Source organism: Capra hircus, chromosome 15, assembly GCF_001704415.2.
Source record: "Capra hircus breed San Clemente chromosome 15, ASM170441v1, whole genome shotgun sequence".
In the NCBI taxonomy this organism is placed as follows: domain Eukaryota; kingdom Metazoa; phylum Chordata; class Mammalia; order Artiodactyla; family Bovidae; genus Capra; species Capra hircus.
Window position 1 is genome coordinate 36197035 of NC_030822.1, and position 21963 is coordinate 36218997.

A 21963-nucleotide genomic window follows, 5' to 3' on the forward strand; every position below is an offset into this window, starting at 1 on the left:
TCTCAAGAGTCTTCTCCCACATCTCGATTTGAAGGCATTAGTTCTTTGGTGCTCAGCCTTCTTTATGGTCCAACTCTCACATCCATACGTGACTACTGGAAAAACCATAGCTTTGACTATATGGATATTTGTTGGCAAGTATGTCACTGCTTTTGAATATGCTATCTAGGTTTGCCATAGCTTTTCTTCCAAGGAGCAAGCGTCTTTTAATTTCATGGCTACGGTCACCATCTGCAGTGATTTTGGAGCCCAAGAAAATAAAATCTGTCATTGTTTCCATTTTTTCCCATCTATTTGCCATGAAGTGATAGGACTGAATGCCATGATCCTAGTTTTTTTGAATGTTGAATTTTAAGCCAGCTTTTTCACTCTCCTTTTTCACCTTCATCAAGAGGCTCTTTAGTTCCTCTTCACTTTCTTCCATTAGGGTGATATCATTGTATATCTGAGGTTGTTGATATTTCTCCCATTTATCTAAACTACATCAATTTATTTGGTTACTAAAAGCTTAACTTTTTAAAAATTCACATTTGAAAGTTTTTAATTGTTGATCTCAGGGGAACATCCAACTCTAAATGACTATTCATAACAGAGATGGGTGACTGGAAATTCCTGAGTTCAGTGGATCTTTCCTTCGTTAAACAAGATTATCCTCTCTCTTCAAGAAGTTCTCTTTGATGATATTTCATCATTCTCAGGAAAATAAGAGAAATTTAAACAGGAATTAAAAGTCACATAGGAAAGCAAAGATTCATGGCTGAATGCTAAAAAGTTTATCTCAAATGACTGCTTTATGTTTATACTGATTATTTAAGAAATATGTATACACAGAGACTTGGAGGAAAAAAACAAGAACAGGAAACCAGGTCAGGAACAGACTAATGTAAGTTGAGCCATGATATGAAGTAGAAAACAGTGGAATCTGTATCCTATGCATGGAATCAACACATACAGGAACATATCCAAAAAGCAACCTATTCAGTATGATTCAGAAACATGTTTGAAATAAGAGGAAATGATGTCTTTGAATAGTGTTGAGAAATAGCCACTTTATTTTTTTTTTTTTTCTGTTATTTTAGTTTTTAATTATCCTGACGAATAGTTCTGGGCGATAACTTCCCACACTGTTTTTTTTTTTTTTTTTTTTTTTTTTAATTTTAAAATCTTTAATTCTTACATGCGTTCCCGGAGGGGGGTTCATGTTTGAGAAATAGCCACTTTAAATTGTTATAAATATCATTTCTGGCTACCTTGGGAAGTATACATTATTAAAATGACAAATATGATAAATATTTATTAGCAACAGTGTTCCTGCAGACTAGATCATGAAGTCTAGAAGTGGTCAGGTGATCTGGGAGTGATCAGGCTTACCAAATATGTCAAGAAAAACTTTTTGTCCTCCTACCTTCAATGCTTTTACCTGTGTAGGTGGAGAAGGAGTCCCAGAACTCTGGTTATCTTGGCAAGTTCCCTTTACTTCTCAGTATATCCGCAAACTCACAAATTTGCTGTCACTATCTTCCTTGAGCCTTAATGGTTAAGCCCAGCTTAATGGGTTGAATTGTGTCCCCTAAAAGATATGTTAATAAATTTTCACTCCCTGTTGCTCAGAATGTGACCTTATTTGGAAATAGGGTGATTCCAGATGTAATTAGGTGAGATGTGGTCATATTTGGGCAGGGTGGCCCTTAATTGAATATAACCGGAATCCTTGTAAGAAGAGGAGAAAGAGACCCACAATGGGAATACCACGTGATGATGGAGGCAGAGACTGAGTTGTTGTAACTGCAAGTTCAGGAATGCCAAAATTTGTCAGCAGATCACCAAAATAACTTGAAGAGGCAAATGAAGATTCTTCTGTACAGGTTTCAGATGAAGGATGGTTCTGCTAATGCCTTGATTTTGAACTTCTAGCCTCCAGGAACTAGAGGCAATGAATTTCTGTTATTTTAAGCCAACCAGTCTGTGGTACTTTGTTAATGAAACCCCAGGCAACTAATGTACGCAGTATATCCTTACACCCTTTATCTCTATTTATGCTTGTTACAGGAAACCCGTGACATACAGTGCAGCACATACCTCTGCATGTTAATTCTCACACAGTTTAAACAGCCTTCGTTTAACTATATCTTACGCCCTTCAAATCCTTTTCTTGTGTCCTGTAGAATATGGTCAGACAGCAAAATGAAACCAGGCTTTCCTGAAAAGTCAAAGCTTCCTGTACTAACATCTCAAACACATCTGCTACATTCCTTTCTAAGGAATTTTAAACTTGCTGTTAGCTTTCTCCAGAATGCTTGTTCCTCAGATAACTAAATTACTCCCTCTTTCCATTCCTTTAGGCCTTTAATTCAAAATAACTTTCTTAGAAAAGTCTTTTGTTTTTTAAAAATAGTTTTGTTTATTTATTTGTTTGTGGCTGTGCTGGGTCTTTGTTGCTGTGTGGGCTTTCTCTCTAGCTGCAGCGACCAGGGGCCACTCTCTAGCTGCAGTGCGTGGGCCTCTCCTTGACGTGGCTTCTCTTGTTGCAGAGCCCTGGCTCTAGGGCGCTTGGGCTTCAGTAATTGCAGCTCCTTTGCTCTAGAGCACTGACTCAGTAGTTGTGGTGCGTGGGCTTAGTTGCTCTAGGCATGTGGGATCTTCCCATGTGTCCTGCATTGGCATTCTTTATCTGTCACTAAGCCACCAGGAAAGCCATGGGAAGGCCTTTCTAATCGCTTTATGTGAAGTTGACATCCTATGTTTGCTATTCCCTTTTCTACTACCCTTCCCTGATACGTTTTTTAAACGTATAGCTGATTTACAATATCATATTAGTTTCAGGTGTACAATATAGTGATTCAATATCTTTATAGGTTATTTAAACTTATTATAAAATAATAACCATTTCCCCCCGTGCTGTATGGTATATCCATTTTGCTTATTTATTTTATACATAGTAGTTTGCATCTCTTAATCCCTTATCCTTTTCATCCCTGCTGTTTTTTTACCTTATACTTTTCACCATGAAATATGATTTCACTATGTAATATAACTTGTAATTTATTTATTCTTCTTGGAAGGAAAATTCAATAAGGTATAAAATTGATATAAGCACCTAATAATAATGTAAATGATTATTACATGTTGCTGAAACAAATAGACAGCAAGACACTTCTCTAGCAAGCATGGGTTTACTCATGATCAGCAGAGAACTACAACCTGGGGGCTGCCATCTTGGCAAGCCACATGCAAGTCCCCACCCACACAGCAAGGGAAGGAGAATGCTTGTATAGAAGGAAGAAGGACATTGCAAAGGTCATAGTGAAAAAAGGAATCCATGGCTTTTCATGTCTGAGTCCTGACAGGAACAGGAGGCATATTTCTTCTTCCTGTTGGACTCTGCTATTGTCCCAGAGTGTTTGTGAGCTTCCTCTCTGGTCTGTTGACTGTATTTAATTAAGGTTTCTATTTATTATTTTTTACATCCCCCCCCCACCCCCTTATTATCAGGATTTTTCTTGGAAAGCATTGCTGATCAAGAGTTAGATTTTCAGATTTCAGTGTTTTTATGGTCCATCAGTACCAGGAAGGACCTTTCTTCCTATAAGTGTAGTGTGAACATAGTATCTCACATTGGAGGGAAGGTGCAGATTGGAAACCTGTTGGAGTCACATTTGAGTAATGAGGGGTAGGACGGAGAGTGTTCAGGAACTTTTTATCTGAAGTCCGTATGTTATCAAGATCATGGACATTGGGGGTCATCTGAAGCTTTATATCATCATCAAAGTTTTATGTCACAAAACTTTATGTGACAAACTCCCGACAAACCTAATCTGGATATCTTGGGAAAACTGTCTCATCCAATGTCTCCTGCTTCAGTTCTGGGAAATTTTTACTATCAGGTCACCAGATGATGTGCAGTCTGGTCAAGATTTGATGCTTTCTTTAGGTATGTTGTGTGAATCCAAAGTTTGTCTATTCCTTGGAGTTTCATGGCACAAGTGTTGGTTAGCAGTGCCTGAAATAGGCCTTTCCACATAGGTTGAGGAGACCTCTGCTGGAGGTATTTTTCCAATAGTGAAATCTCTAGGTTGCAAGCTGTGATGTTTAAGGTCTTCATTTCTTGAAAGTGCACTGTGAAACGATTGATCTACCAAAATATGGTTACTTTTAATAGAAATAATTAGGTCTTTGCAGTATTAGAATATCTCTCCTTTTATCAGTTTTGAGTCAAAAGAAGCAGGACCCAAGTGCACTGGGCATCCAATCACTATCCGAAAAAGTGAGAGCTTGTAAGTTCCGAAAAAGATGGATCCAAGATATAGAAGAACTAATGGCAATGATATTCGCCAATGCGTTTGGAGAGCCTGTACAAGTTTTGCAAATTAAATCTTAAAAATCCTGTTAGTATGTTTGACTAAACCAGAGGAATGAAGGTGGTAAGCACAGTGGATGTATTGTAAAACCAGCATAGCTGTTAAAGTATCTGGCCAGTAAAAAGAATTTCTTCATCATTATTGAGATTGAGAGGAGTTTTATAGGTATGGATTATCTTCTCCAGAAGGACTTTGGCCACAGACAGGCCTCTTGCAAGGGGAGGCTTCAGTTCAGTGTGAAACCGCACAGATCAAATCATGATTAAAATATATTTATATTTATTAGATAGATGAAATTTTATGAAATATATTGGCCAGATTCCAATGACCAGTTTAAATTGTTAAGGAACAGTACAAACAGGCTTGTTTCTGTTGTGCTCTGGACAAGTGGAACAAGTGAGGTAAGCACTCTTTGCAACCTTGTTAATGCTTTCCCACCAATGTTGATTCATTAAGGCTATCTTTGTGTCAACGGACCAACAGCGTCTCCAACAGTGTGGAGGCATAGGAATTTAGAGTCTCCAGGAGGACTGGTGATACTGAGACCACCTTGGGTCTGCTTGTTCATGCACAGTAAAGTCAACATGCTGACCTCTAACTGTGGTGAAGAGAAGTGCAGCATTTATTGCAAGGCCAAGCAAGGGGTATGGGCTACTAATGCTGAAAAGACCAGAACTCCCTGGTAGATTTGATGGAAGTGTTTTTAAAGACACTTTCCCATGTGAGTGAGAGGGTTATAGGGTTCCTGATCAACTTATGGGCATTCTAATTAGTTGGTGGTGAGGTACATAATTAAGAGTCAATATTATCAACCTTAGTACCAACAGTTCTGGGGTCTATGTGCTTGTGGTCAGCATGCAGTTAACTTCTATCTGATGGGGTTTTCAATATCTGCAAGACAGCTCAAAGATACATTTGAGAATATTCAATATAGCCTTTGAGAGGAACTGAAGTCCTTGACTTGGTTGTATGACTGAACTATTATTATTTTTTCTTACTTAACTTTTTCCCTTTGTTTCTGTATTTTCTCACTTTTCTGATTAAATTTGTTCTTTTGAACTTGGCACAAAGACAGCAGAGTGAGCACTCCTGTCTCCCAGCTCTGAAGATCCAAGTCCTTTGATTGTTCTTCTTTGTACTGTATGTTTTCATACAGGCTGTGGAGGGCTAGAGAGTGTACTCTTAAAGGGAAGCCAGTGAATGGCCCTATGTCAGACATGAGTAACTTTTTTCTTTGCATCAGGATTCCTTCAGATAATCAGCTTTGAGAACCTAGCATAAGTCGTTGTTTCAGAAGGTATAGGTTTGCAGAGTGGAGATTTCCTCCCCTCTCAGGTCCTTGGTTGGCTTCAGCATGTTCTTTTTTATTTCTGATCATGACTCTATGGCTCTAATAGTGTGAAAAGTCACAAAGGTGCTTGATTGGAGATAGGCATTTTCTTACATTTTAATATACAGAAACATTTCTTATTGAATTATCGCTATGGTTTTGAATTATCACTTATAGACACTAAGACGTGTCCTGCTCTTTTGACCCCATGTACTGTAGCTAGCCAGGCTCTACCCGTGGGATTCTCCAGGCAAGAATACTGGAGTGGGTACCTATTTCCTTCTCAAGGGGATCTCCCGACCCTGGAATTGAACTGAGGTCTCCTGCACTGCAGGCAGACTCTTTACCGATTGAGTTACGAGGGAAGCCCTGACTTGGCCCACAGCCTTAATTAAAATGGCCCTTTTTCCCTGGTCATAAATCTTGTTCCAAAAATGGGTCCTTCTCACACTTGTACAGAAATCTAGGCTTTGAATACCTAAACTCCTGTGAATTTTTTCTTTACCTTTTTAAAAAAACATGCTTAGGCAAGTGCCAAAGTACCCAGGAAGAAGAGAAAAATGGTTAAATTACAAAAAGTTATTTAACTTCTATTTTTCATATTTGTTTAATGCTGTTTCCCGAATTGATGCAGAATCTATCCTGGCCAAGTTTCTTTTCTTTATTTATTCCTATAATAAAATAGCTCTAAATGGCATTAAAATTGAGAATTGGAAATCTTGAATTTCCCATGAGTGTTTTTGCATTCAAGCATTAATAACTATTCCTCCCAATTTCAGAGAGTGAAAAAAATAAACTTAGAAATGAAAAGAATTTGTAACTTCCAGTCAATAACTGTATATTTATAAAAATATTCATATAGTTATTCTATAGATTTTGTAGCAGTCTACAATGATTTTAATTTCCCTCTATGAAAATGACTTTCTTGAAGCTTTATATAATATTACATATTTAAAAATAAAAACATTCAGAATAATAATATAAAATATGCAGTCGGTCTATTAAATGCACTTTATTCGATTTTATCATGTACTCATATATATCATTTATCTGTTTTTAAAGAAGAAGGAATTGAGGCAAAGAAAAATAAGGTTCTAACCAAGAAATCTTTAACTCTTTTTTTTTTTTTTTTTTAGGAAATCTTTAACTCTTGCTATGATTGATTTAGTTTTAGATGTTTCATTTGAAAAAAAAATTGATACTAGGAAGATTTCATTCTGAGTGGATGGTATTTTAGGCTTGTTCTGGTAATGTGCCTTCTTTGTTTAGATACTGGAACTCTTATCTGGTCATTGAGTATTAATTTTTTTTCAAGTCATCAAGCACATCCTGCTTTGTGATTTTCTTCCAGGCATCAGGAATTTCACCTTTACTGATAAATCTTTGGTGATATTTTTCTTCTAGCTTTGATCTGAAGTGACAGACAAACCATTTCCAGTATGGCTGGGTGGATGTGTCTGGGGTGATGCTCCATATGGCATATTCCCCTCCTGCTTCTCGATAGGTCTTGTATGGGATTCTCCTGTCATCATTCAAAATAAACTTCAAATCACTTGCTACCAGACTAGTACAGTAATCAATGACAAAATGGTCTGTTTGATGCCACCTCCATCCACCAAGAGCCTGTGGACGATGGAAGGGTACACTGTGGTCTCCATCATGGGCAGGGATTGTATTTGTACAAATTGCTTTACAGAAGGGACACTGTTTCCAGCAGCCACAGAGATGTTCAGAGAGCATTTTCTGGATTTCAGGAATCATTTCTTCTGCAGGTTCAGACAAACAGTTCTGTTCTACCTTCTTGATTTCAGGATCCAAAGCTTTACTCATGGCCTCTTTGATAAACTCAGTATCTTTTATCTCCTGGTGTTCAATGCTTATCAAGTCTTTTCGTGGAAAGACCAAGGTACTCCCCAGGTGATCACAGAACAAATCTAACCACCCGGACACTGTGCTGCTTTTATCTTTAGCTATTGCTGTAGATGCATGTATAGCTGAGAGGATGGCATTCTTGATGTCATCTAAACTCATTTGTAGAAAAGTCTTTATTTTTTCACTTCCTGTGTCAGAAAAATATCTTTTAACATGGTTTTCAATGTAATTCTTAAAAAATGATTCTGGATTATGAAGGTACTGCCAGTAGTTATCAAAATTTTCCTCTTCTGCCAGAGAGATGAGAATGTGTTTCTCCAGGTTAGCTCTGTTTTCATTGAATGCCCGGCAGGTGGTTCGAATGTCCCCAGCAATTTTGAGGGCCATGTTTTTCCTTATGGTGCTGGAGACAGCAGGTGTGAGTTTCTTCCACAGAAAATCAACAAATGTTTTAATTGAAGTTGCTCCTTGACAAGAGATCTTAAAGCTCATGAAGAAATCATCTTTCTTGCTTTGCAGATAATTTACAGGATCATTTGCCTTTATGAATGCCTCGTGCATCTCCTTAAACTTCACTGATGCTCTTTGGAATAAACACAATGATAAGTCTATTTCATATTTTCTTGTAAATATGTATCTTTTCTGAGTGGTTGCAGACTTCACCTCCTCTTCTATTATTCTCAGGATTTCATGGAAGTAAGTTGGATTGTAATCAAGCTTTCGTTGAGATATTTTGTTAACAGTTTCATTAACTTTTGAAATAATGCAGTCAGTAGTCATATTTATGGAGTGTATATCTTGGGGCTCTATTGTCATTGTAAAGAGTATAAAAGGTTTCCTGTTCATTTTAACATGTTTGTCATAATTGATTTCAAACTTTTCTCCAGAATAGTTCTCCAGTAGGCTTCTGATGTCTTTTTCCTTTTTGAAATACTCTAAAAGCGTGTTTTCAGAATCTGCTTCAATTTCCGGCTCTGCTGCTGGGGGGAGACTTGAGGACACATCAGAGACCCATTTTTCCCAAAGTGGGCTGAATTTCTCATGGAGCTCTTCCTCGCTCAATTCGGTGTCATTCAGCAATAAAGCCAAATTCTGGCTTTTTCCCAATAATTCCTTTTCATAACCTGACTTTTTGTTATCCAGTTTTTCTTGACTTTTTTTAAAACTAATAAGTTCTTTGGCTTTTCTTTGGACATCTAAAATTAGTGCCTCTTTAAGGGTTATGAGTTTATTTTCAAAATTTCCTTTCCACTGAACCAGTACTTCACTTTCCGGGCCTTCATTAAAATATTTTTCAAGTTTTTGCTTGATTGGTTCATAAATCTCTGTAACTTGAGCCTCAAAGGTATATATTTTGAGTGTCTGGAGTTTTCCATTCTGAATCTGGTTGAGCAGCTGGTCCTGTAATCTCTGCACATGACTCCTCAGCTCCCATGTCCAGGAGTTATACATGGTTTCCAGTTTGCTCATGGCCATGACTTCTTGAGTGTTCCTGAAGCTGAAAATAAAGTTCTCATTCAGTAGGGCTCTCCACAAATCTTGAACTCGGAATTTTACATCTGATATCTTCATGATGCTTCCCCTAGATTCCTGTTGGGCAGTCACAAAAATTCTGCTTTTGAGTTCCTGAACATTGTGGCTGTAGCGAGGATTGGGTGGGGCCATTGGGGGATTGCCATCCCAGAGGTGAGCAAAGTAGTAGACGTGGGTATTGGCGTCAAATTTAATGACATCACTAAAGCAGGTGACATCGGAGCACTGCTCTTCCTCAGCTGCTATTGTTGCCATTTTATCCAATCTCTGCTCAAACTGCCTTCTTCCTTCCATATTTTGGTCTTTCGCTGTAACTTCCCCCACATTCTGATGGACAAAGAGGCAACTGGGAGAGATTTTTACTTGTTTCATTCTCAGAAAAGCTTGGACAACTATTTGTAGAATATCTTGTATTTCTGATGGATTTTCCCCAAAAATATTGATCAGAGTCAAGTTTCCAAGTCCGATGACAAAGGTTGCCAACTCATTGTCATGATTCTGGGACTTGTTGCTGAGTTCTGGGGCTCGAAGTCCCTCTGTGTCCACAACAAGCACAAAGTCAAAGCCAAGTTCATCTGTGAATGTGTCTTCCACTTTCAGAAGCTGCATGTAGGCCCCCCGGGTACACCTCCCAGCACTGACAGTGAACTGCAGCCCAAAAAGGGCATTCAGCAGGGTGGACTTCCCTGAACTCTGCAGGCCAAGGACAGAGAGAACAAAGAGCCGCTTGTTTCCAAGTTTCTCAGAGAGCTTGTCCAAAACAGCTGCCACCCACCTCAGGGGCACATATGAAACATCCCCATCCATCAGCTCAATGGGAACACCAGATATCATCAGATCTGCAGCAATGTGGGGAAGGGAGAGAAATAGGGTATCTTTCATGGGGGAAGCTTCATCTAGAGCTTCATAGATCTGACCCACTTCTCTGAGGATGTGCTCAATTCCCAAGGTACAGTCATTAATCTCTCTGGAAATAGCTTCTATCTCATGTTGGCAGTCTTTCAGAGAGCTACTCTTTGTGGCCTCTTGCTTTTCTTTTTGAACCAATGCCTTTTTCTTCTCATTTAGATTTTCCAAGTGTCCTGCAGTCAGGTTGCCCAAAGCTACATTCAGCCATTGGAGGAAGTAGAGTTTGGTGTGAGTTTCTGAATGATTTTGGAGAATTTCAAGGACAACATGCATTAAATCATTGAGAGGGAAGGCTTTTCTAAACTGTTCATGTCTTATCTCTTTTTTTTCTGTCTCAGTCTCACTTTTGTGTTGTTCAATACTGCGATTCCCCTTTTCTCTCAGGTGATAGAGTTCTTTGTCCTTTTTACACCAAAGCTGCCACAGTTTTCCCTGAAGAGGTAGTAAGTGTTCCTTGACCTGAGGTATTTCCATTTCTCCCAATAGGGTCATTAGAGCCTCTGCCTTTTCTTTGGCTTCCTTGCAATCTCTCTGGTCTTCATCAATAAGCATTCCTTGCTTGCGAGCAACTTGGGCACAGTTTTCCAAGCTGAGTGCAGTGTTAGAGAGCTCCAGCAAATGTCTGATTGCAGTTGTTAGCTCCTCTATTAATTCTGCCTCATTTCTGTTCCTGATTCCAATTCTCACTCTTGAGCTAGATTTATTGACTGTGATTTTTCCTTTATCATCAAGCAAAAGGATTAAAGGTTTTGATGACTGACACATATCATGTACTATTTTTCGGTTTCCTTCATTGTCATCAGAAGTTGACATGAGGACCATAATTATGGAAGAGACTTCCTGCAAAAAGGCGAGTTGCTTCTCATATTCCTTTGCATCTCCGTGAAGATTGGTAAAGGTCAAGCAGTTGTCAAATCTGTCCTGCTCTTCCCCCCCAGGACAGAACCAGGCGACTTCCACCACTCCTCCCATCAAGAGACAGTCTCTGCTGCTGCCTTTGCAATGTCGGTGAAAAAAGACATCATGTTTGCGTTCACTGAGAAGACAGTTCATGATCTGAGATTTGGAAGCAGAGAAGCCAGTTCCAACTCTAATAAAGGACACAATGGGGGCAGAGAAACAACACATCTGTTGATTCATGTAATTGTTCTCTTTTAGTGATTTCCCTACTTGCTGCCAGCTCCTTCGAATTTGTCTGAGAGACCAGAGAGAGAATTCAATTTCAGCATTGCAAGGATTAGGTATGAGAAGGGGGAGGGCAAACTGACAAATGGAAAGTTTGTCCAAAATATACTGTCTGGCAAAATCATCTGCACAGTGAAGAATTGCCATCTGAATATCCATAGGGTGAACATAGGGTCTGACATTAGTGGCTGCTGAAGGCTTAGTAGGACAAACACTTTCTTCAGGTAGATCTTCATATGGATCAAAAGCCTCCTTTTCTTGATTCAAGGTGCTTGAATAGACTTGGTTCTCTGTGTATTCTTCATGTTTGATGATCAGGTATCTCAGCCCATAATCCAGCATCAATAGCTTCTGTAGGAAGTAGAAGGGAAGTTCTCTTTCAGAGCAGGGCTGGGTGTTGTACACAGAAGTCTTGTGGATCAGATGGAAGTTAGCTCTGCTCATTTTTCTTGGGTAGTAATGTTCTAGGCCTAGACGCTGGAGTAAGTCTTGGAAGGCTCCATTTTCTGTGACTTCCTCCTTTTTCTTTTCAGTATCGTGTGGTTCATGGGGCTCTTTCTTTTCATGGAAGACACTTTGCAATTCTTTTATCACCTCCTCCTCTTGCAATGAAGAGACAGTAGCTTCATAATTCCCATCAATGAGCAGTCTCAAGTCTTTTTCTAGGTTTTCCCAATCATGATCTCCAGGTTTGGTGAGGACATATACAACTTCTTTAGTCAAAGATCGTCCCATGTGATGCTTGATCAATGCCAAGCGTTGTGTTTTCTCCTCTGGAGAAACAGCTTTGATGCCCGTTGTTGCTGTCAGACTTGTGAGCACAAGGAATGCCTGAGCCCTGTAGTTGCAAATATTTTTGAGCTCTTGGTATTTATTTTGTGCAGTCTGCATTTTATCCAATAGGAAGTGTAACTCATCATGCCCCAGGAGATACTGAAATACATTGTCAGCCACATGATATCCTGCACCAGCTGCAATAAATAGTAGCAAGATGTATGTGTCCGGTTTCCCTGTTTCTCGGAGGTATTTCAAGAAGCAGCCAAGAGACAAGCTGACCTCATAAGTCAGCTTTCTTTGAGCTTCCTCCACCAACTCTGTGGATTCAGTGTTGGTCTTTACTTCCATAAGTTTATTCTGTGTTTTTTGGAACATTTCAATTAATTCAGAAAATTTGGTGATATGGATATTGTCTTCCTTTGGTTCTGACTGGAATATCCACTGCATAATAGAATGAGCCTGAGGAAAGTTTGTTAGTGTATGGATGTGAGGAACCAAAAGATGGCTCAACTGAGATTTAATAAATTTAGTTTCATAAATGGAAGCTTTTTTGCAAAAGTTGACCATGTTTACCAGAAAATTCTGCAGACCCCTGTCTTTGAGGCATATATTAGTCCAAATGGTATAACTTTCAGTTTTTTGACTCAATCTTTGCATGAAATTTATCAGCTTTTTAAGCTGTCCTTCAGGATCAAAAACATCCCAGGATTTCACATCCTCTAGGAAAATCCTAGCCTCCTTCTCAATACTCAAGAATTTTTTTCCCTCCTGGATCTGGGCAGTGAGTTCAGTCAGAACAGTATAGTTGTCTTTCAGGCAGTTAGCTACTTTAAGAGGATCCTTAAAATCATCTCTGTGGCCATAGAGGACAATGTCCCAAACAGGTACCAGCTGAAGTCCACGGTCAATGACATACCAGGTTTGATTATTGGCAACTAGACCAGCTTTCCAGTCAAAAAAGCCATTTGCTTCTGGTGGGCCACCTGTCTGGGCCACAGATAACTGGACTTTGGTTTGGAGATTTTGGAAGTTTGTTCTCTGAGAGGCTTTTTTCAAATGAGAGTCTGATATATCCCCACCTGTAGCTATGTTCACGCCAAAGCCACTGTAACTGCCCCTCATGTAAATATCCAGGGCCTCTGCTGCTTGCTGTTTCACTTCAGCCAGCCGTTCCTTTTGGAAACCCTCTGAAATGGCTTTCCACCAGTAGATTCCCCCCAGGTGCAGAGGACCCTGATCAGCATGAGACCCAAACCTCTGGAAGAAGGCTTCAGTCCTTTGCCTCAGCAAGAGTAGTTTGTCTGGGTCTTCTGACTGACCCAAAAGGTCTTCAATGTATTTTAAATCCTGGAGAGCAGCATTGGAAAGTTGGAGCTGGTCAATGGGAAAGATGCAGGAGGCCAGTGGGATATAGATGAACTTGGTTGAGCAGAAATAAGAGTGTGTAGATTGTGACTGTTGTATTTTCTTGAATTCGGAATGCATGCTTGGATCCATACCAGCTTCCAGGCTAATTCCCCAACCTCCACCCTTTGCTAAGGCAGAGAAGCCCAGCTTCTCTACAGTCTGAGTGAACATGGATTCTTCTTGAGAAGATGCAAATTCCTTCATTTCTGTCCGTGTACCCTGATTAGGGCCACGGAGTACAAACTCCTTGGGGACACAGAGTAGCTCTTCTTTCTTCTCTATAAGACACTTTTGGTCACTGGTTTTGTAAATTCCCTGTAGGGCTAGTCCTGCAGATGCATGTCTCACCAGTTCTCTATCTGAAAGAATTTTCCTGTGAAAAAATGCCCCTTCCATGAGGTTTAGTTGTCTCCGCATATCTTTCGTGACTTCTCTTATGGGCTTTTCAGGAGATGGCCAGAACTCTTTGGGGATCTCCATTGTTTGCCTCAGCACTGCTTCCTTTTTCCTCATTGCCCCTTCCTGTTGTTGACTGTGTTCTGACAGCATTTCTCTTTGTTCCTGCAGTGCCTGTTCTGCCTCCATCTTCCTTTTCTTTAATGATTCCACCCAAGACTCCTGTAACTCTGAAAGAGTATTTGAATGTGACAGGTTAAGCAGTTTCTCCAGGGCCCTTTTCTCCCAGGAATGTTGTACCTGGCACTTCAGTTTCTGGATGTTTTTTTCTTCTAAGTGTTGTAAGGAATGGGCAGAAGTCACACCCAGGTGTTCCTGCAGCTTTGACAACTAGTACTCAACTGCCAGCGCTACTTCTCTGAGCATCTCTTGGAGATCTTGCCTATTTTTGCCTCTGAGCAGGGTTTCATTGGGCATAGACACTGCTGTGTCCATGGCTGTTGGAAGAAAAGACACTCAGTTAGCCTGTGGCATGTTAATATGCAGAATTCTGTGATTAATTGCATAAATCTGTTGCTTTTGTATACACCAATAATGAACTATCAGTTAAAAAAAAAAATTCAGGGAACAATCCCATTTATGATCAGACTAAAAAGAATGAAATACCATGGAATAAACTACAGCAAGAAGGTGAAAGGCCTATATTCTGAAAACTATAAACACTGATGAAGGAATTTGAAAATGATAAAAAGGAATGGAAAGATATCCTGTGTTCCTTGATTAGAAGGATTAATGTTGTTTAAAATGGCCATATTATCCAAAGCAATCTATAGATTTAATTCAATCTATCAAAATACCCAGGACACTTTCACAAAAGTAGGACAAAATTATCCTAAATAAATTTTTGGAATCACCAAGGACTCAATTGCCAAAGCTGACTGGAGAAAAAAAATAGCTGGATGTATCACGTTCCCTATTCAGACTATACTCTAAAGCTACATTAATCAAAAGAGCATGATATTGGCATAAAATCAAACATATAGATCAATGGAAAAGAGTAGAGACCCCAGAAATAAACCTACACACTTATGGTCAACAATCTACGACAAAAGAGGTGAGAAAACAATGGGAAAAAAGATAATTCTAATAAGTGGTGGTGGGAAAACTGGATAGCTACATTAAAGGAATATTAGGGAAAAATAGACAAAGAATAAATAGATGTTTCTCCAAAGAAGACATACAGATGACCAACAGGCACAGGAAAAGTCACTCAACATTGTTAATTGTCCCATTCAGTTCAGTTCAGTCGCTCAGTTTTTCCGACTCTTTGCAGCCCCATGAATCACAGCATGCCAGGCCTCCCTGTCCATCACCAGCTCCTGGAGTTCACTCAAACTCATGTCCATCGAGTCAGTGATATCATCCAACCATCTCATCCTCTGTCGCCCCCTTCTCCTCCTGCTCCCAGTCCCGCCCAGCATCAGGGTCTTTTCCAGTGAGTCAACTCTTCACATGAGGTGGCCAAAGTATTGGAGTTTCAGCTTTAGCATCAGTCCTTCCAATGAACACCCAGGACTAATCTCCTTTAGGATGGACTGTTGGGAGCCACGTTAGGCATTACTGACAAAATGGAGGCGTGGTCCCCAGCCCTTTCTCCTGGTTCCGCAGGCACGGATCCCAGGATGAAGGAGTTAGGCCTTGTAATTCTGACTTGTCTTTTTCTCTCCTCGGCTGAGTTGACTGGAAAGGAATATTAAGGTGCTTATTGTTCTTGAGAGGAGCATGAGAAGGCACAAAGCCTTCTGCAGCATTGCTCAGAAAATAATTCATAAAGTTCATCATTGACATTTGTTCAAGGACTTTTACAAAAGAGTGTTCCAGGATGAGGACATAGGCCGCAGCTTGAGGCCATGGGAGGGATTGATATCTGAAGCCTATTTGTGAGGAAAATCTTTATGGCAAAGGAGTTTACTGAATTTAGGGCTTAGAAATAATTTAAACAGTTAGAAGTTAAAGATTTAAGGAATGTTGTAAACTTACCATATTTTACTATAGCTTATAAGAGTTAGGAATTTCTAGAGACACTATACCTAGAAGCCTTTTTAACAGATAGCGAGCTCAGGATGTTAGGTGCAAACAGGATTTAAGAAGATAAGTAGTAAACTGAGGAATGTAGCATGAGTTACAATGTAATCACAAGTCAACTATAAGACACATTAGAAGAGGTAGATTATAGACGATAAGGCTGATTTCGAGAGAATCACTGAAGCAGGAACTCTGTTTGAAGAGCACCAATGATTTATGGAGATAAAAGATCTGGGAGAGGGGGATCTGAAAGTGTCAAACCTCTGACCTAATGCATTTGTAAAAGTATAAAAGAGAACCTTAAACTTGAAATAAACAGGCAGTCCATAGAAAATGAGAGGCTGTCTCATCACCGACACCGTTCAGCTCTTCAAATTGAATCCCTGGCTGCTGGAGTTGGACTCCGGCAATGGACTGGGTGGATCTCCCTGCAGTCCAAGGGACTCTCAAAAGTCTTCTCCAACACCACAGTTCAAAAGCAGTTAATTGTTAGGGAAATGCAAATCAAAACCTTAATGAGGTATCAGCTCAAGCCAATCATAATGGCCATCATCATATATTCTACAAATAATAAATGCTAGAGAAGGTATAGAAAAAAGGGAACCCTTGTGTATGGTTTCTGAGAATTTAAGTTGGCTTAACCGCTATGGAGAGGATTGTAGAGTTTCCTCAAAAATGAAAAATAGGATCACAATATTACCCACAATTCCACTCCTGGGTATGCATGCAAAGGAAGTGAAGACAGGATATTGAAGAGATATATGCACCCCCATGTTTACTGGATTGTTATTCACAATAGCCAAGATATGGAAACAGCCTAAGTGTCAGCCCATGGCTTAATGGATAAAGGATATGTGATACAGCATGCACACATGTGCACAGACACAGACACACAGCGGAATATTATACAGTCATGAGAAAGAGGGAAGTCCTGCCATTTGTGTGTGACAACACGGATGGACCTTGAGTGCATTATGCTAAATGAGATAAGTCAGACCAAGCAAGAGAAATTATGTATAATATCACTTACATGTGGAATCTAAAAAAGCCACACTTGTAAAACCAGAGTAGTATGGTGGTTACCAGGGGTTGGAAGGTGTAGGAATTAGAGAGATACTGTTTAAAGGTACAAATGTGCCATCAGTAGATGAATAAGTCCTAGACATCTAGGCTTCCCTTGTGGCTCAGACGGTAAAGAATCCGCCTGCAATGCAGGAGACCTGGATTTGATCCCTAGGTTGGGAAGATCCCTGGAAGAGGGCATGGCAACCCACTCCAGTATTTTTTCCTGGAGAATCCTTATGGGCACAGGAGCCTGGCGGGCTACAGTCCATGGGGTTGCAAAGAGTTGAATACGACTGAGCGACTAAGCATAGCATGTGCTTAGCATATGCACACATAATGATTATAAAGAATATACTGTATTATAAACTTCAAAGTTGCCAAGGGACTTAATCTTAATTGTTCTCGCCACAATAAAGAAATGCTACTGTGATGTGATAGAGGTGTTCGCTAACTCTATCTTGGTCATATGGCAATTTAAAAATGTATTATATCAGCACATTGTATACCTTAGACTTATGCAAGGTTATATGTTAATTTATCTCAACAAATAAAATGCACTTCTTAGCTGATTTATACTTGTCACCCTCTTTTCACTCTTCCTCTGACACTAGTTAATATCATTATATTATATATATCTATTTTATATTATAAACTATATATGTATCATCAAATTCTCTTTATCTACTGATGCCATCTTAATGCGTGCATGTAGAACCAAATACTCTTATATTCAGTGTTTTCTCAATGTTAGGTTTTTAACCCCACTATCTTTGAGACATTTTATATGAGATGAGATTTCACACATTTCAACTTCACACATAATTCAGGTTTCCTCTCTTCTTGTATTTCCTGTCCTACTGAATGTCACTATTATAATCCTACGCATCCTTCTTCCTCCTAATGTGAATGTAGTTTCCTGTCTTTTAAATTATCCTTTTCAATCTCTCATAAATCTCAGTTCTTTTTAATCCCCTACCAGCTCTCCCTCAGATTTCCCCTTCATTTTGTCTTTATTGAATCATATTATTGTCATCTCATCTTACAGTCATTTTGATTTTGTGCTTTCTATCTTCTCCAGTGTCACTAAAATTTGAATCTAAATTTAATGGCAGACTCAGTAATTCAAAAAACAGCTTTTCTGGGCTTCTCTGGTGGACAGTGGTTAGGAATCTGCCTAGCAATACAGGGAACACTGGTTCGATCCCTGATCCAGAAAGATCAAACATGCCATGGAGAAACTAAGACCGTGCACCACGACATCTGTGCCTGTGCTCAGAGCCCACAAGCCACAACTACTGAGCCCATGTGCTGCAGCTACTAAAACCCATGTGCCCTCAGGGCTGTGCTCCACACTAATAGAAGCCACCACAGTGAGAAGCCCTGGGTGTATATGCAAAGGAACTGAAGACAGGATATGGATGAGATGTATGCTGTGTGCATATGCATACGGCAACTAGAGTAGCCCCCACTTACCGCAACTAGAGAAAGCCTGTGCACAGCAGTAAGGACCCAGGGCAGCCAAAACATAAATTAACTAAAAAAGAGAACAACTTTTCCAACTGAGTTATCTAAAATATGTAGATAAAATTTTAAGACAAATTCTTTGAAGTCTCAAGGAATTTAATAGATTGGCATTGGTATACCTATTAGAATGGCTAAAATTCAGATCACTAGCAACACAGTTGCTGGCAAGGGTGTGGTATGAAAGCAACTCTGATTCATTGCTTCTGGGAATGCAAATGGAATAGCTACTTTGAAAGATAGTTTGTTTCATTCTTACAAATAGTTTGTTTCATTCTTACAAAGCTAAATGTTCTTTTTCCATAAGACTAGCAATCATGCTCCTTGGTATTTATACCTAAATTATACTCACAAAAACTAATACAAAGATGTCTATAGCAACCTTATTTATAATTTCAAAAACCTGGAGACAACCAAGATATCCTTCAGTAGGTGAGTGGATAAATAAACTGTAATACTTCTAGACAATGGAATATTATTCAGTTCTATATAAAAAAAAAGCAAAGAATTAAATGAAACAAAATGAGAAGACATGGAGGAAATGTAAATGTATATTACTAAAAGAGGAGAGTGAAAAAGTTGGCTTAAAGCTCAACATTCAGAAAACGAAGATCATGGCATCTGGTCCCATCACTTCATGGGACATAGATGGGGAAACAGTGGAAACAGTGTCAGACTTTATTTTGGGGGGCTCCAAAATCACTGCAGATGGTGACTGCAGCCATGAAATTAAAAGACGCTTACTCCTTGGAAGAAAAGTTATGACCAACCTAGATAGTATATTCAAAAGCAGAGACATTACTTTGCCGACTAAGGTCCGTCTAGTCAAGGCTATGGTTTTTCCTGTGGTCATGTATGGATGTGAGAGTTGGACTGTGAAGAAGGCTGAGCGCCGAAGAATTGATCCTTTTGAACTGTGGTGTTGGAGAAGACTCTTGAGAGTCCCCTGGACTGCAAGGAGATCCAACCAGTCCATACTGAAGGAGATCAACCCTGGGATTTCTTTGGAAGGAATGATGCTAAAGCTGAAACTCCAGTACTTTGGCCATTCCATGTGAAGAGTTGACTCATTGGAAAAGACTCTGATGCTGGGAGGGATTGGGGGCAGGAGAAGAAGGGGACGACAGAGGATGAAATGGCTTGATGGCATCACTGACTTGATGGACGTGAGTCTGAGTGAACTCCAGGAGTTGGTGATGGACAGGGAGGCCTGGCGTGTTGCGATTCATGGGGTTGCAAAGAGTGAGACACGACTGAGCGACTGAACTGAACTGAACTGAACTGAACTGAAGCGTATAAAGCCAGATCAAAAGGCTATATACTGTGATTCCAATTGTAATATATTCTGGAATAAACAAAATTATAGTGAAAGCACGAAGATGAGTGGTTACAAGGAAAGGATGAGAAAGAGGAGCGCAGAGGATTTTTAGGGCAATGAACCTATTCTGTATATTTAAAAGTTTTTTATACTTCATTAGACATTTTTCAAAACCCATACAATATGCAAGACGTATACAAACTGTGTGCTCATGGTGATATTGACATTTCAGTGTGGGTTCATCACTGTAACAAATCTGCCACTTTGTTGGGGGATATTGATAATGCAGGAGATCACGTGTTTGTGGGGCCGAGAGGTATACGGGAAAGCTCTGTAACTTCTTCTCATTTTTGTGTAAACCTGAAACTGCTCTAAAACATTAATTCAATAAAAGTAAAGCAAAGTTTACAGATTTGGTGAAATTGAATCTACAACTACTTTATGAAAGATTTAGTATTACTGTATATTTTGTACCTGATCAAACAAACCAAGAAAAAATCAGTAAATACAAAGAGCACTCAAACAATATGATTAACAACTCAACCTAATGTCCTCATTTAGAACTGGTCACATGTTTGCATTGTGTCTCTAATGACTTGTGGGAAACCTCTAGGCTCAGCCCAAACAAACTGTTCATCTGGGCAGAGGACAGCCGTGTAATTGGGTATTGTTTGTGGACAGTGGAAATGAGAAAAGGAAGTTGAATACCTGGGGTGAGGGCATGAAGATATGTATTTGGAGAGCCGATCTAGAGATCTGCCTAAGACAGAGATGTGGTCTTCAGCAGTCAGGACTCCCCATGAAGGTGGATCAAAAAACGATGTCCCAATTTGCACTTCTCACCAGATTTCCAGACTTTCTCCTCCTTTTGTTTTCCTGTCGCATTTATCCCACTCTAATTTTTCCAGTGTCTCAGGTTCCCAATAGTTCTGTCTGACTTCTGTGTCTCTTTAGCTCACCTCAATCAGACATCATATTCTCAAATTTTTCCATCCTGTTCAAACCCATGAACAGGTTTATTATACAAACCCATACAGGTTTGTGATAGGGTAACAGGCAGGAAGGCCAGGGGTCTCCAAATGGAGGAACTAGCCTGCAAGTGTCAGACATTTTATCTCTCTTAAGCGGCAGGAGGAAACAAACTAGTGATATTTTTTCCTTCTCTATACAAATTTAAAAGGAGGTTTCTCTTAAAATTCTGTATTGCCATAATGACACCTGGTTTCACTTGAAGTTAACCATTGCCTTTTTCTTATGGAAATGTTTATCTTAAGCTATGCTAATGTACTATGCATTTACCCCAAACTCTGTCTTCAAGTCGGTTCCACCTTATGGGTTCAAAATCTACTTGATAAACCAGTATCTTATACTCCCATATTGTTTCTCTAATCTATGTAAATGACACTATTTGTATGGTGCTCTGCCCTTCTTCAAGATTCAAGTTAATCCTTTTATGGCCCAAGATAAACCATTTGGTGCCAAGATTATCCCAAAATTCATCTTATGGGTGAGGGGCCTGGTGCCATTCTAAGTTTTGAGACATTCCTTTCTTTCATTAACAGACTGCTGGTGACCATATAACATCCAGCTGAAGACTAGCAGGGGGGTACTCTTTCTGCCCCCTTCTGATGCCTATGTCAGAAGCTTTCTCTATCTGCTTTATACTTTAATAAAACTTTGATACACAAAAGCTCTGAGCAATCAAGCCTCGTCTCTGGCCCCGGATTGAATACTTCGCCACCAGGGGCCAAGAATCCCGGAGTCGTAATTCAACAACAACCTTTCATTTGTATGATATCATACATATCATAAACTATGTATCAGGTGTTCTGATTGAAAATGGGGTTATTATAGGTATGAATAAGTCATGATCAGAGAAAGTTCTGCATCAGTCTAGGAGGAAAGAAAAACATGAGTAGTCTAGGAGGAAGGAGAAACGGAGTTTTAATGGGAGCTCCTCTAATCCTCACTAGACTAATTTTAGTTCTTGATTCTCTAGAGAATGCATAAGGTTCATCCACCTTCTTTGAGCCTGCTCTCTCAGTTCAGTTCAGTTCAGTCACTCAGTCATCTCCAACTCTTTGCGACCCCATGGACTGCAGCATACCAGGCTTCCCTGCCCGTCACCATCTCCTGGAGCTTGCTCAAACTCATGTTATTGAGTTGGTGATGCCATCCAAAAATTTCATCCTGTCGTCTCCTTCTCC

At 39.6% G+C, this 21963-nt stretch overlaps 1 protein-coding gene across 1 annotated transcript in view; it reads right to left on the reverse strand.

Moving 5' to 3' along the window:
• Positions 6685 to 21963, reverse strand: part of LOC102184922 (interferon-induced very large GTPase 1) — a 62936-nt gene continuing 47657 nt past the window's right edge. The window contains exon 3 of the mRNA XM_018059481.1: positions 6685 to 14264. Coding sequence (XP_017914970.1) covers positions 6988 to 13956 — 6969 coding nt within the window. The 5' untranslated portion in view covers positions 13957 to 14264 and the 3' untranslated portion in view covers positions 6685 to 6987. The remainder of the gene's footprint in view (positions 14265 to 21963) is intronic.